The 12,679-nt window shown below is 69.2% G+C and overlaps 1 protein-coding gene across 1 annotated transcript in view; it reads left to right on the top strand.

Moving 5' to 3' along the window:
- Positions 1-12,322, top strand: part of TGFA (transforming growth factor alpha) — an 80,171-nt gene extending 67,849 nt beyond the window's left edge. Inside the window, exons 4-6 of the mRNA XM_025470927.3 lie at positions 6,691-6,840; positions 8,480-8,589; positions 9,589-12,322. Of these exons, the coding sequence (XP_025326712.1) occupies positions 6,691-6,840; positions 8,480-8,589; positions 9,589-9,596 (268 nt within the window). The 3' untranslated portion in view covers positions 9,597-12,322. The remainder of the gene's footprint in view (positions 1-6,690; positions 6,841-8,479; positions 8,590-9,588) is intronic.
- Positions 12,323-12,679: the final 357 nt, after the last annotated feature.

Below are 12,679 nucleotides of genomic sequence, written 5' to 3'. Positions count from 1 at the left end.
CGGTCCGCGGCTTCCCTCCTGCGACGTGCTCTGCGGTGCCCGAACCCCGACTTCACATTCCCGCAGCAAACATGGGTTTGCTGTCCAGGGGCCAGGCCAGGCACGTTGTCGGGGGCTCCACACAGAGGCCAGCGTCGTGCGGGGACGTGCCCTCCGCCCCGGCCGGCTGCAACGCGACCGAGGAGGGGAGCGGGAGGTGGAGGTGCGGGCAGGCGGGGCCCGGGCCACGTGGCGCAGGTCTACGTCCCGGCGGGCGGCAGCCGGTGCAGGGGCCACGCAGTTGACATTGGGGCGCCAGGCGGCGCCGTTGGCAGGGCCTGCGACTCTTGATCTCGGGGTCTTGAGTTCAAGCCCCACGTTGGGCGTGGAGCTAAGGTAAAAAACAGGGAGAAGTCACGAGGTCGTGCCATCCGTAGGCCTGGAGAAGGGGCGCGTCCTCACTCCCGCGCTGCCCCCAGCAGGAGCGCACCCCAGGGCCCCGCAGGCACCAGGCGACGACGAACGGGCCTCGAGCCGTGTGGCTCCACGGTCTGTTCCGTGAGGCGTCCCGTTGCGGGGCCCTGTCCCCAGCACATCGTCTGCAGCACAAACAGGCGCGTACAGTCGGGTGACGGCCTGTCGGGGTCTGTGATGCCAGAGCTGGATACGGCCTGAGCCGGAAGGGTTTGGGACACACATCGTTGTGCGACATTTGAAACGACCTCCCGGTCCTCTAACGACGTGGTGACGAGATGGAAATGACATGGCGAGACAAGACTGCAAAAAAAAAAAAAAGGAAACTACGATATTAAAAACTACATAGAAATAGCTCAAAAAGGAACATGTCAGTTTGCCACTAGGGGATGTGGGGTCAACGAGTGTGGGCTTTTTTTTTTTTCCTGCTTTATTGTAATATATGCCCTTCCCAGTTTGCGTAGAAACGTTCCTTTTCCAGCTGGAGAAAATTTATAAGAAAAAAAAGAAAACGTTTGGGAGCATAGGCCTCTACGCATCATCATATTCCTTGGAAATTGGAAAAGAGCCCTGTGACCGGGGGAAGGGAGCACGTCCGTGGACGGCAAGGCTCGCACGCAGGCCCGCGGCCGGGGAGACAGAAAAGGCGCCTCGAGGATCATTTCTCTCTTCTCGTTCACGCGGGGAGGCCTCCAGCCACAGTTCGCTCCTAGGAGAAGCACCGAAGCCGTCTTGACGGGGGAACAAAAATGGAAAGGCCTCGGGGCCCCCTGGCCGGGGCCACTGCCTTCCTCTGCGGCCCCCTTGGTGCCCGCGGCCCGGCCGGCCTCCCGCGGGTTCTGACGCCGCGGCCCGGACCTGGGGGTGGTGTCGGGCTCCCGAGGCGACGGCAGCGGGCAGCCAACCTGGATGTCGCTAGGAGGCCCTCATGGTGGGTGGCTCCCGGCTCCGCCTCCGCCTCCTCACTGTTACCTCTGGCCTTTCCTCCAAGCCACCGTTCTCAGGCCTGGGCGGAGGGACCCGAGGACCGCGGCCGGCAGCTCTCGCGCCCCTGACGCAGTTGGCCGCTCGGGGCGAGGACCTGCTCTTCCCCGAGCGCGCCCAGGCCGGGACCCGCAGGGCCGTGGTCGGGCGCAGCCGCGTCCCCCGGGCCTCTCGGGCAGTGCTCGCCACGCGCACGCTCGGCTCCCTGAGCCCCTGAGGCTGAGACGTGCGTGATCACGGAGACGTGCCGGTGGACACGACGGCTTCCAACGAGCTGGAGCCCCTCCAGGGGCAGCTTGGGGCCGGGCGGGCTGGCAAGGGCCCGGCACACAAACCAGGGGGCTCCCCTGGGAGGAAGACGGGGGGGGGGGGGGGGGGGGGGGGAGCCGGCAGCAGGTGAGCCAGCCGGGGTGTGTCTCCCGCGCGTGGGGGTGGATGGCGCAGCGGGGGAGCCGGGGGGACTGGCGGCGCCACAGCGAGGGGACCGAGCAGTCCGCCGTTCCCTCTGCACTGAGGCTCGGAGCTTGGCGCGAAAGCACTGCCCCAGGTTGCCCTCCGCGCCATGAAGACCGTGGCAGGACCCCAGAAAGTCGCCTCCCTGGGGGATCATTAGGTCTTAACCCTGGCAGCCCCCCACCCCCTCGTCCCTAAGCAGCCCCGGCCTCACCTGCATGCGTGACTGTTGGGAGTAAGAGACGCAGCTTCCCGGAGGAGCGGGGCTCGGGGCAGGAAGGCCGCCTTGTGCGCATCGGCCCGAGGCCACCGTCGTTTAACCGGGATCCTCGGAGCCCCGCGCCGATGGTCCGCGCGGCAGGTGTGCAGAGGCCCCGGCGGGAGGTGTCAGGGGTCGTGTCTCCAGAGCCTGCAGGCCAGAGGAGGGGCGCCCGGACCCGCTGCACAGCCTGGGGAGCTGCGTGGACCCCCTGGGGACGTGCCATGGCCCAGCGCAGGCTCCCGTGAGGGCCCTGAGCCCCCTGAGACCCCAGAAGTGCAGGCTCCCCAGCAGCCTCCTGTGCTGGCCTAGGGGCAGGGGCCAGGCCGCGGAGGACGGCGGCCCGAGGGCCAGGATCCTGGGGCGCCTGGGGCAGGCAGGGGCCCCTCGAGGTGCGGCCTGACGGCGGTGGGGACAGGGCGGCGGAGAGCGGTCATCCCGGTGGCCGTGCGTCCGTCCGTGGGTCCGTCCGTGTGTCTGTGTGCCTGTGCTGAGCACCACTTGACGCGGGCGGGTGGCAGGTGGGCTGGGCGCAGGTGACGGGGACACCACGGGGAGGGGGCAGGTGTGGGGGGGCAGGCACCCAACAGGGTCAGGCCTTGGCGAGAGCTTGGCCGGTGGGGCCCGGTGGCTCAGAGGATGAGCAGCCGCCGCGGGTTTGGGCTGCGGGTCTGGGCGGGGCTGGGGGGCTGCGGGGCTGTGGGGCTCAGGGGCTGTGGGGTGGGTCCTGCTGAGGCCTGTGCCTCCGCGCCCCCACCCCCCACCCCCACCCCCACCCGCGCAGGCGCTCTCTCGCCCTCCTGGCCTCCTCCTGAAATAAGTCACTTTCAAAAGCAGGGAGGGGTTAATCCACGGTCCCCTGGTTCCACCGTTGCAGTGTTGGGGGGCGCAGCCTGGAATGCGCAGGAAGCCAGGCGGGGCGGGAGCCTGTCCCCAGAGTCACCTGTCCCCGAGCCACCTGTCCCCAGAGCCATGTGTCCCTGAGCCATTGTCCCCCAGCCACCTGTCCCCAGCCACCTGTCCCCCAGTCACCTGTCCCCCCAGCCACCTGTCCCCAGCCACCTGTCCCCCCAGCCACCTGTCCCCAGTCACCTGTCCCCCAGTCACCTGTCCCCCCAGCCACCTGTCCCCCAGCCACCTGTCCCCCCAGCCACCTGTCCCCCAGCCACCTGTGTCCCAGCCACCTGTGTCCCCAGCCACCTGTCCCCCCAGCCACCTGTCCCCAGCCACCTGTCCCCAGCCACCTGTCCCCCAGCCACCTGTCCCCCCAGCCACCTGTCCCCAGTCACCTGTGTCCCCAGCCACCTGTGTCCCCAGCCACCTGTCCCCCCAGCCACCTATGTCCCCAGCCACCTGTCCCCCAGCCACCTGTCCCCCAGCCACCTGTCCCCCCAGCCACCTGTCCCCAGCCACCTGTCCCCCCAGCCACCTGTCCCCAGTCACCTGTGTCCCCAGCCACCTGTGTCCCCAGCCACCTGTCCCCCCAGCCACCTATGTCCCCAGCCACCTGTCCCCCAGCCACCTGTCCCCCCAGCCACCTGTCCCCCCAGCCACCTGTCCCCAGCCACCTGTCCCCCCAGCCACCTGTCCCCAGCCACCTGTCCCCAGTCACCTGTGTCCCTAGCCACCTGTCCCCCCAGCCACCTGTCCCCAGCCACCTGTCCCCCCAGCCACCTATGTCCCCAGCCACCTGTCCCCAGTCACCTGTCCCCCCAGCCACCTGTCCCCAGTCACCTGTCCCCCCAGCCACCTGTCCCCAGCCACCTGTCCCCCCAGCCACCTGTCCCCAGTCACCTGTGTCCCCAGCCACCTGTGTCCCCAGCCACCTGTCCCCCCAGCCACCTATGTCCCCAGCCACCTGTCCCCCAGCCACCTGTCCCCCCAGCCACCTGTCCCCCCAGCCACCTGTCCCCAGCCACCTGTCCCCCCAGCCACCTGTCCCCAGTCACCTGTGTCCCCAGCCACCTGTGTCCCCAGCCACCTGTCCCCCCAGCCACCTATGTCCCCAGCCACCTGTCCCCCAGCCACCTGTCCCCCCAGCCACCTGTCCCCCCAGCCACCTGTCCCCCCAGCCACCTGTCCCCAGCCACCTGTCCCCAGTCACCTGTGTCCCTAGCCACCTGTCCCCCCAGCCACCTGTCCCCAGCCACCTGTCCCCCCAGCCACCTATGTCCCCAGCCACCTGTCCCCAGTCACCTGTCCCCCCAGCCACCTGTCCCCAGTCACCTGTCCCCCCAGCCACCTGTCCCCAGCCACCTGTCCCCCCAGCCACCTGTCCCCAGTCACCTGTGTCCCCAGCCACCTGTGTCCCCAGCCACCTGTCCCCCCAGCCACCTATGTCCCCAGCCACCTGTCCCCAGCCACCTGTCCCCCCAGCCACCTGTCCCCCCAGCCACCTGTCCCCAGCCACCTGTCCCCCCAGCCACCTGTCCCCAGCCACCTGTCCCCAGTCACCTGTGTCCCTAGCCACCTGTCCCCCCAGCCACCTGTCCCCAGCCACCTGTCCCCCCAGCCACCTATGTCCCCAGCCACCTGTCCCCAGTCACCTGTCCCCCCAGCCACCTGTCCCCAGTCACCTGTCCCCCCAGCCACCTGTCCCCAGCCACCTGTCCCCCCAGCCACCTGTCCCCAGCCACCTGTCCCCAGCCACCTGTCCCCCAGTCACCTGTCCCCCCAGCCACCTGTCCCCAGCCACCTGTCCCCCCAGCCACCTGTCCCCAGTCACCTGTCCCCCCAGCCACCTGTCCCCAGCCACCTGTCCCCAGCCACCTGTCCCCAGTCACCTGTCCCCCCAGCCACCTGTCCCCAGCCACCTGTCCCCAGCCACCTGTCCCCCAGTCACCTGTCCCCCCAGCCACCTGTCCCCAGCCACCTGTCCCCCCAGCCACCTGTCCCCAGTCACCTGTGTCCCCAGCCACCTGTGTCCCCAGCCACCTGTCCCCCCAGCCACCTATGTCCCCAGCCACCTGTCCCCCAGCCACCTGTCCCCCCAGCCACCTGTCTCCCCAGCCACCTGTCCCCCCAGCCACCTGTCCCCAGCCACCTGTCCCCAGTCACCTGTGTCCCTAGCCACCTGTCCCCCCAGTCACCTGTCCCCAGTCACCTGTCCCCCAGCCACCTGTCCCCAGCCACCTGTACCCCCAGCCACCTGTGTCCCCAGCCACCTGTCCCCAGTCACCTGTCCCCAGCCACCTGTCCCCCCAGCCACCTGTCCCCCAGCCACCTGCGTCCCCAGCCACCTGTCCGTGAGCCACCTGTCCCCCGAGCTGGACGGGTGACTCGACCACCGTGCGTGGATGGGGGGAGCATGTGTGCCGGGCCAGGACACCTAACAGAAGGACGAGGGCCCAACCGCAACCCGCAGACCCCGGCCAGGAGTCCCAGAGCAGCGTCCGCCGTCCCCGGAGGCCTCGGGCAGCGCGTCCCGTGCGCCTTGGTGATGGCGCACTCTGCTGCTCTGGCCCGAGCGTCACCGCATCAACGCGGAGCGAAGCCTGTGCCGCAGAGACGACACCGTGTTGGGGCCCTCCCGCCCCCGGGCTTAGGGGACCGCAAAGCCCTGCACGATGCAGCCGGACCCCGCAGCCCCTTCGTCTCCCTCGTCCTTCGAGGTGAAGGTCACAGACCAGCGTCCAGAGGGGCCTCCCGGGAAGAAAAGGGAGAAGGTGGCTGCCGTGGCCACGTTGGGGGAAACAGAGGTCGGCCTCCATGTGCGACGTGGGGCGCAAGTCCCTGCGGGAAGGAGGCCCCCCAAGGCCGCGGTGACCCCACATTCTGTACAGTAGCCAAGTCAGCAGGACGGAGGGACCCGTGCGGGGGCCGCGAGCAAGTATCTTCTGTTGAAAAGAATCGGGGCTGGGGGGGGACCACCTGCATCGGGAAACGACCATCCCCTCCTCGGCCGACCCAGTCCCAGGGGCTCACCCCGTGGCGGCCCCAGGGATGGGGGTCCGGGAGGCAGCGGGAGCGAGAGCTGCACGCAGGGAGCAGCCTGGGCCTCCACGCACACGCACACGGGAGAGCGAAGGAGCCTGTGATACCCGTGATCGTGATGCCGTGCCCTCTACGGGGCCGTGCCCTCTATGGGGGGGGTCATGCCCTCTATGGGGGCCGTGCTCTCTACGGGGCCGTGCCCTCTCCGGGGGCCGCTTGCCCGCAGCTCCAGCTCCGTCCTGCCCCCACGGATCCTCCAGGGGGAGCAGGCCGGCGTCGCTGGAACGGGCTGGCTTCTCAGGCCCTGCCTTCGCAGAGGTGGCCCAGCCCCGCTGCAGCACGAGCCCCGCGTGCCCCCCGCCTCCGTGCATGCTCAGGGCTAACGGAATTCGATGAAGACGGTGGCACAGCAAAGCGCAGCCCGTGCGTGTCTCCTGCTGGGTTAGCGTGTTTTCCACTCGTCGTCAAACTCCGAATACGTGCACTTAGTTCAGAAACAGCCCGGATTCCTGTGGGCTGCCAGAGGGGCCTGGGGACCTAACTCACCGGCCGCCCTGTCGCCGCGTCTGACTCGGTGACGACGGAGCGCCTTTCCCTTTCTTCCCCAGCTGCCACTCCGGGTACGTCGGGGCGCGCTGTGAGCACGCCGACCTCCTGGCCGTGGTGGCCGCCAGCCAGAAGAAGCAGGCCATCACCGCCCTGGTGGTGGTCTCCATCGTGGCCCTGGCCGTCCTCATCATCGCGTGTGTGCTGATACAGTAAGTAGGTGCTGCCCCCGACGGCGGGCCCCGCGGGCATCTGTGGGCGCCCAGCTCACGGCCACCTGCCCGAGTGGAGGAAGGGCCCATCCCGGGAGGGTCCCCACTGCGGTCACCGGACGCCGGTGCACAGCAGGTGCATGCAGTGTCCCCGGGGCTGGGCTTGCAGGCCTCGCGGTGATGTGCCGGGGGACTGGGAGGGCTCCAGACTCCTCCGCACCGGGGCTCTCTGCGGGTCCCACGGCTGCGGCGAAGGTCGGGGTTGCCGCGTGGACAGGTCCCCGATGGCCCTTCCCTCTGCACTCGCCTCCCCGCCACCCCTCGCCCTGAGTCCCCGGGGGCCCTCCTGCGCCTCCACCAAGGGAGGCCCCTGCCCTGCGTCCTGGCCCGGCTCTCCGCAGAGGGGGACGCCCCCGTGCTGTGGTGGCAGCGTGGGCCGCGGGCCTCCCCGGAAGTGCCCACACACGCCCGTCACGGAGCAGGCCCTGTGCGTCATCGGCTCGGGTGCCGCACCTCCGTAGCACCGGGGCCGGGGAGGGGCTGCGTGGTGATGAAGGGGAGACGGAGGCCCCGAGGGGCCGGGACAGACGGTCGTGAGGCCCTGGCCTGCGTTGGTTAGTGGCCGTTGGGGCGACACGCACGCCTCTGGGGCCACAGTGAGCGAGTGCTGTCGACGGAGCCTCGGGGGCAGGGGTGAGGCTGCCCTCCCCGCCCCTTGCCCTTCGCCGTGTGTCCCACCCGCGTGCTGGGAAGGGCAGCAGTCGGGCCTGCGCCCCACGAGGGTGCCCCCCAGGGCCGCCCACCTGCGCCCGCCGTCGCTCCCAGGCGCCTGCCTGGCCAGGGGTCCCAGAGCCTCGGGGACAAGCTGGGGGCCCCGGGAGCTTGTCCCGGGGAATCTAGAAGGGGGTTTTCCCAGGGTCTCTGCAGACGGGAACGAGGCGGGAAGGCAGGGCGGCCTCTCTCCCAGGGAGGCAGCGGGTCCTCGTCCCTCTGCCCCTCCCTGGCCCACCCTTGCTTGAGGCCGGGAGCCCCCACCCCACCGGCTGCCGGGGCTGCAGCCTGCGGCCTCCTGACTCGCGGTTGGTCGCGACCAGCTTGTGTGGAGGCCTCGCCTCACCGCCTGGGTGACCCTTGCTAGGACGTGGCTGGACCCAGCCCCCCGCCAGCTGCCCACGGAAGGGAACCCTGGACCCCCCGGGCCTCAGCCTCGCGACTCAGGAGGGCGCCGTGCCACACAGACGGCGCTGGCCGCCAGGACGGAGGGTCACAGGCTCTCGCTCCGCTGCCTCGAGATGCGGGGCCCCGGGCTGGGGACCATGAGACGCCAGTGGGCCCCGGGAGGGCGGCCCAGCGACAGGCCCACTTCCTCGCTGGCTCCTGGGCCCCCGCCCAGCAGGAAGCCCTGCCCGCGGGGACAGCTCCAGGGGTCTCCACGTCAGCTGCGTCCCACGTGGCGCTTGCTTCTCTGCCCGCCAGCCCGCGTGCTGCTCCACCGTGGCCCGAACGGCCTGCACCCAACTGGAAGGCTGCGCACCGAGCTGCACGCCCGCCCGGGGCCCCCGTGGGAAGGCCGGGCACACGCCACGGCGCCCCCGTGCCCGAGCCCCGCACAGCCGCGTCCTCTGCCCTCTGCCCACAGCTGCTGCCAGGTCCGGAAGCACTGTGAGTGGTGCCAGGCCCTCCTGTGCCGGCACGAGAAGCCCAGCGCCCTGCTGAAGGGAAGGGCCGCCTGCTGCCACTCGGAGACAGGTAAGGGGCGTAAGGGGCCGCGCCAGGGGCACAGCGGGCGGAGGAGCCCCCTTCCCCCTTCCCTCACCTCCCCGGGGCAGGGGCCAGGCAGGGGCGGCTTGTTCAATCTCCAGGAGCCTCTTGAGGATGCTAACGCGTTAACCCTTATCATGGCCTTGGGAGGGTTTGTGAATGACGTGGGTAAACTGAGTCAGCCAAAGGTGTGCTTGGGTCCGACCGTGAGCCACAGGGGCCTCTGCGGGCCCCACTCCCCGTCTCCCCCACGGCCTCGGAGGACCATCCATAGAGCTGGTGAAGCTTCCGTGTTGTCGGGCACCAGGAGGAACGTTGCTTGAGCCTTTTAAGAGGACTTGCAGATGCTGCGCCATCTGTGTGCACCTCGGGGCGGACATAACGGGAGGAAGTGTCCGGGCCCCGGGGAGTCAGCGGTGGGGCACCTGCCTTCAGCTCAGGGCGTGACCCCCGGGTCTGGGGCTCCCTGCAGGGATCCTGCTTCTCCCTCCGCCTGGGTCTCTGCCTCTCTCTGTCTCAGGAATTAATGGATAAAATCCCCCCCAAAAAAATGGGTGGAGGAAGCTTCTCACCAATGTTCCTCTCTGCCCACATCTGGGAGGACGTGAGCCCTGAGCCTTGGAAGGGTCTGGCCTCCCAGAGACGCCCCGGCCGAAGCTCCCCGGGACGCTGTCCTCCCCACTCGGGAGGGACGGGGAGGGAGCAGGGCAGGGAGACGTCGGGGAGCTGGCCTCCAGAGCCCCCCCCCATTGGGAGACACTAGGGGGCCCGAGGGGAAGCCGCCCTCCCCCACGGGCTGGCCACCGTCCTCCAGGGCACCGGGCCCCCAGCGCAGCCGTGCCCCCGCCCCCCGCCCCCGCCAGCCCGGCCCGTGGCTCCAGGGGCACAGTGTCAGGAGCCGCGGCCCCGGTGGTGGAGGCCGGGGACTGAGGCGAGGCCCGAGAGCCTGTGGACGGCCCAGGAGTCACCGTGTGTCCTTCCTTGCAGCCGTCTGAGGAGCCGGGGCGTCTGGCCGGGTCGCCGTGGCAGCCGAGGGGAGCGGCTTCTCCGGGACCAGCCGACAGACCTCGCCACCCTGCCAGCCCCCCCCCCGCCCCCGCGCAGCCTGTCTTCCACGGCCCCCCCGCGACTGTCGGGAGCTCTGAGCTTGGGGTCGTCGGGTGCGACCCAGACGAGACATCGGGGGCCACGGCGATAGGACGGGTCCCAGCACAACCGCACGGGTGACCCGGCTGCGCCGTGTGCCTGGGCCGCGGGTGTCCTGCAGGTCACGGAGGCCTCCCTTCCGCGGCCCCGTCCCTCGGCGGCGTGTTCCCGCCAGCCCCGGAGGGTGCCGGCCGGCCCCGAGGGCTTCCCCACACCCGCCTCCGGGAGGAGAAGGCGGGAAGGGGGCTGCTTGTCCCGTGTCCGGACAGGCCACCGCAGCCCGGAGACGACCCCTGGACCGTGGGGTCGGCGCGGGTCTCCCAAGGCGGCGTAAAGAGCCCCAGCCCTTCCAGACGCCCGCGTGCGCGCCACGGTGGTGCCCGTGGAGTTGCGCGGCCGCTCGGGGCAGCTGAGGCTCCGGGACGGGCCCGGGCGCACAGCGGGTCAGTGCCCCCAGGCAGCCCCGCCGCCGGCCCCACGGCTCACTGGGTCCCCGCAGCCCAGCCAGGAGGCGCCGGGAGAGCCCGGGGACGCGGCCGCACCCGTGAAGGGGGCCGTCCTCCCCCACGTCGTTGCCCCGTCGACCTGTCGCTTTATTTTTAAAAGGAAAAATTTAACTTTTCTATTTATTTTCCAGCATTAGGAGCAGCATCCCCGCGGTTTGTTTGGGTTTTTTTGTTTTTTGTTTTGGTTTTGGTTTTGCCCTTTCCATTCAGGATGCTGGTTTTAGTAACAAAAACTAACAAGTCACCTCCCCACGGGGCGGGTCTCACCCCCCCCCAGAAGGTGAAACTGTCCTGGGGGCGTCGCGATCCGCGGGCCTGCCTGGGGAGCCCACCGGTTCCCTCCAGCGGAGCAGCGGGATTTTCACTGAAATCGGTCATTTTCACTGAAACCAGCAAACAGCGGCAGTGAGGCAACGCGGGAGGCCCCTGTGCGGCGGACTCGACTCCCTAGTGTCTGGCGCAGAAGATCTCCGTGTATGGGCGCGCCTGGCTCCCCACGTCCCGAAAGCGACCTTTAAAATGTCAGGTTGGCTTAAATCTTCCATCGGGCGACCGTCCTCCGCGGACTCTCGTCCCCGGTCTGTCCGTTCCGCTGGACCGTCCCCAGGTCCTCCAGCCGAGGCGGGAGCGCCGGAGCCGCCCTAGGGCAGCAAGCGGCCGCCGGCGACCTTGGCGGGGACGGGCGGGGGCTGCGGCCGCTGTGTGGACCCCCCACGGGCCCCCCACGGCCCCCCCACGGCCCCCGGCCCTGTCCTCGGCCGATCGAGTCCGACGGGAGAGCCCCGGACCCGACTCTCCTCAGTCTTTCCCAGAGCAGTTGAGGCCGCGGGGCTCTGCTGACCGCTTGGCGGACCCCGGCTCAGGCTTGGGGCGTCCGGCCCTCGCGGAGGCTGGGGAGGGCAGGACGGGAGCCTCTGGCTTCCCCGTGGGCCGTCGCCTTGGGCCAGGCCGTGGGCGGGGGAGGGGGGGGGGAGGGCCTCCGTGGCTCCCGGGGCGGTGCCCTGAGACCGGCAGGTGCAGGACAGTCTGCGGCAGAGGCAAGGTGAGGGCGGGCGGGGCTGAGCGCCCCAGAAGCCCTGTGCGCCCCAGAAAGTGCAGGGGTCCGTGCCCTGCGGGGCGCCGGTGCTCCGGGAGCAGGTGGATGGGTGCCCCCTTCCGGGGGGCATCTCGGGACTGTGCCGATGGCTCCTGCGTCTGCACCGCCCCGAAGCCCGGGGTTCTGATCAGGGCTCCCTTCCGGGGCGACCCGGCCACGGGGCGGGAGCGGGGCTGCTCCCCGCATCTGTCTCGGGAAGAGGAAAGGGGAGAGGGTCCTTGGGACTCTCCCGTGGGGCCTGGCCTGGCCCCGCAGGACACGTGGGCCTCCGGGTGAAGGGCACACGGCCCCCAGCCCTGGTCCCCGCAGGAGGAGGGATCAAGAGGCGCCGGGAGCCGGGCAGGTGCAGCCCCTGGGGACCGGTGCCCTCCGGGGCCGGGGGGGGGGGGGGGGCGCTGGCATCTCCCGGGGCTCCCAGCCGGGTTGTCTTGGAACCTGGGCCACCAGCCGCCCCCCCCGCCGGGCAGTTCTGGCAGAAACGGACCAACAAGCTCCCCCGCGCAGCTCGCCCCTCCCCCCCCCCGCCCTGTGGCTCGGGCCGGGCCCTGAGCCCCGCACCCGCTCAGCGGGGGACACGCAGGCCGCGGCGGGCGCCCCGGGCACGGGGGGACACAGACCTTTGGCCTTAATGCAGGGCCCAAGAGCCGCCCCAGCCGCGGCCCGCGGGGCTTCCCGAGGGATCTCGTGGGGGACACACGCGGCCCGAGAAGCAGCGCCTCCCCCCGCAGGGACCTCCCGAAGCATTCGGCTTTTCAGTACCTTTATTATAACAAACCTGATGCTTTTTTTTTTTTTTTTAGAACGTGTTACTCTGACTTCTGTATATGTTGCACTGAGAAGGTTAATATTTAATGTTTTAATTTATTTTGTGTGATAAGTTAATTTTGATTTCTGTAATGCGTTAATGTGATCAGCAGTTCTTTTCCTTAATATCTGAATTACACTTATTTAAAGACTGGTGAGCAGTACAAAACCCGTGTGTTTCTCAGTCCTGCACGTTGTCCTCCGGTTTTCCTGCACCCTGTTGGGAAGGATGAAGCCATGAAACCCCCCCCCAAATCAAGGCTGCAGCTTTTCTCCCTGAGGTTGGCATGCCGCTGCAAAGCAAATTACAGCTTTTCTCCACAAACGTGGATGATGAGAAAAAATTAGATGCTCTTTTGCAAAGTGCGGGAATCCTAAAATTAGTGAGGGAGGCTCCCCGTCTGAAGAGACCGAGTCCTGCGAGGTCCCGGCTGTGCAGGTCCTTGTCCACACGTCTGACACTAAGCCGGCCGATGCAGAGGGAAATACAAGCACACAGTCCCTGCCCCCAGGGAACCGGGGCCTG

This window comes from Canis lupus, chromosome 10, assembly GCF_003254725.2.
Source record: "Canis lupus dingo isolate Sandy chromosome 10, ASM325472v2, whole genome shotgun sequence".
Classification (NCBI taxonomy): domain Eukaryota; kingdom Metazoa; phylum Chordata; class Mammalia; order Carnivora; family Canidae; genus Canis; species Canis lupus.
This window is presented reverse-complemented; position numbering and strand designations above follow the sequence as displayed.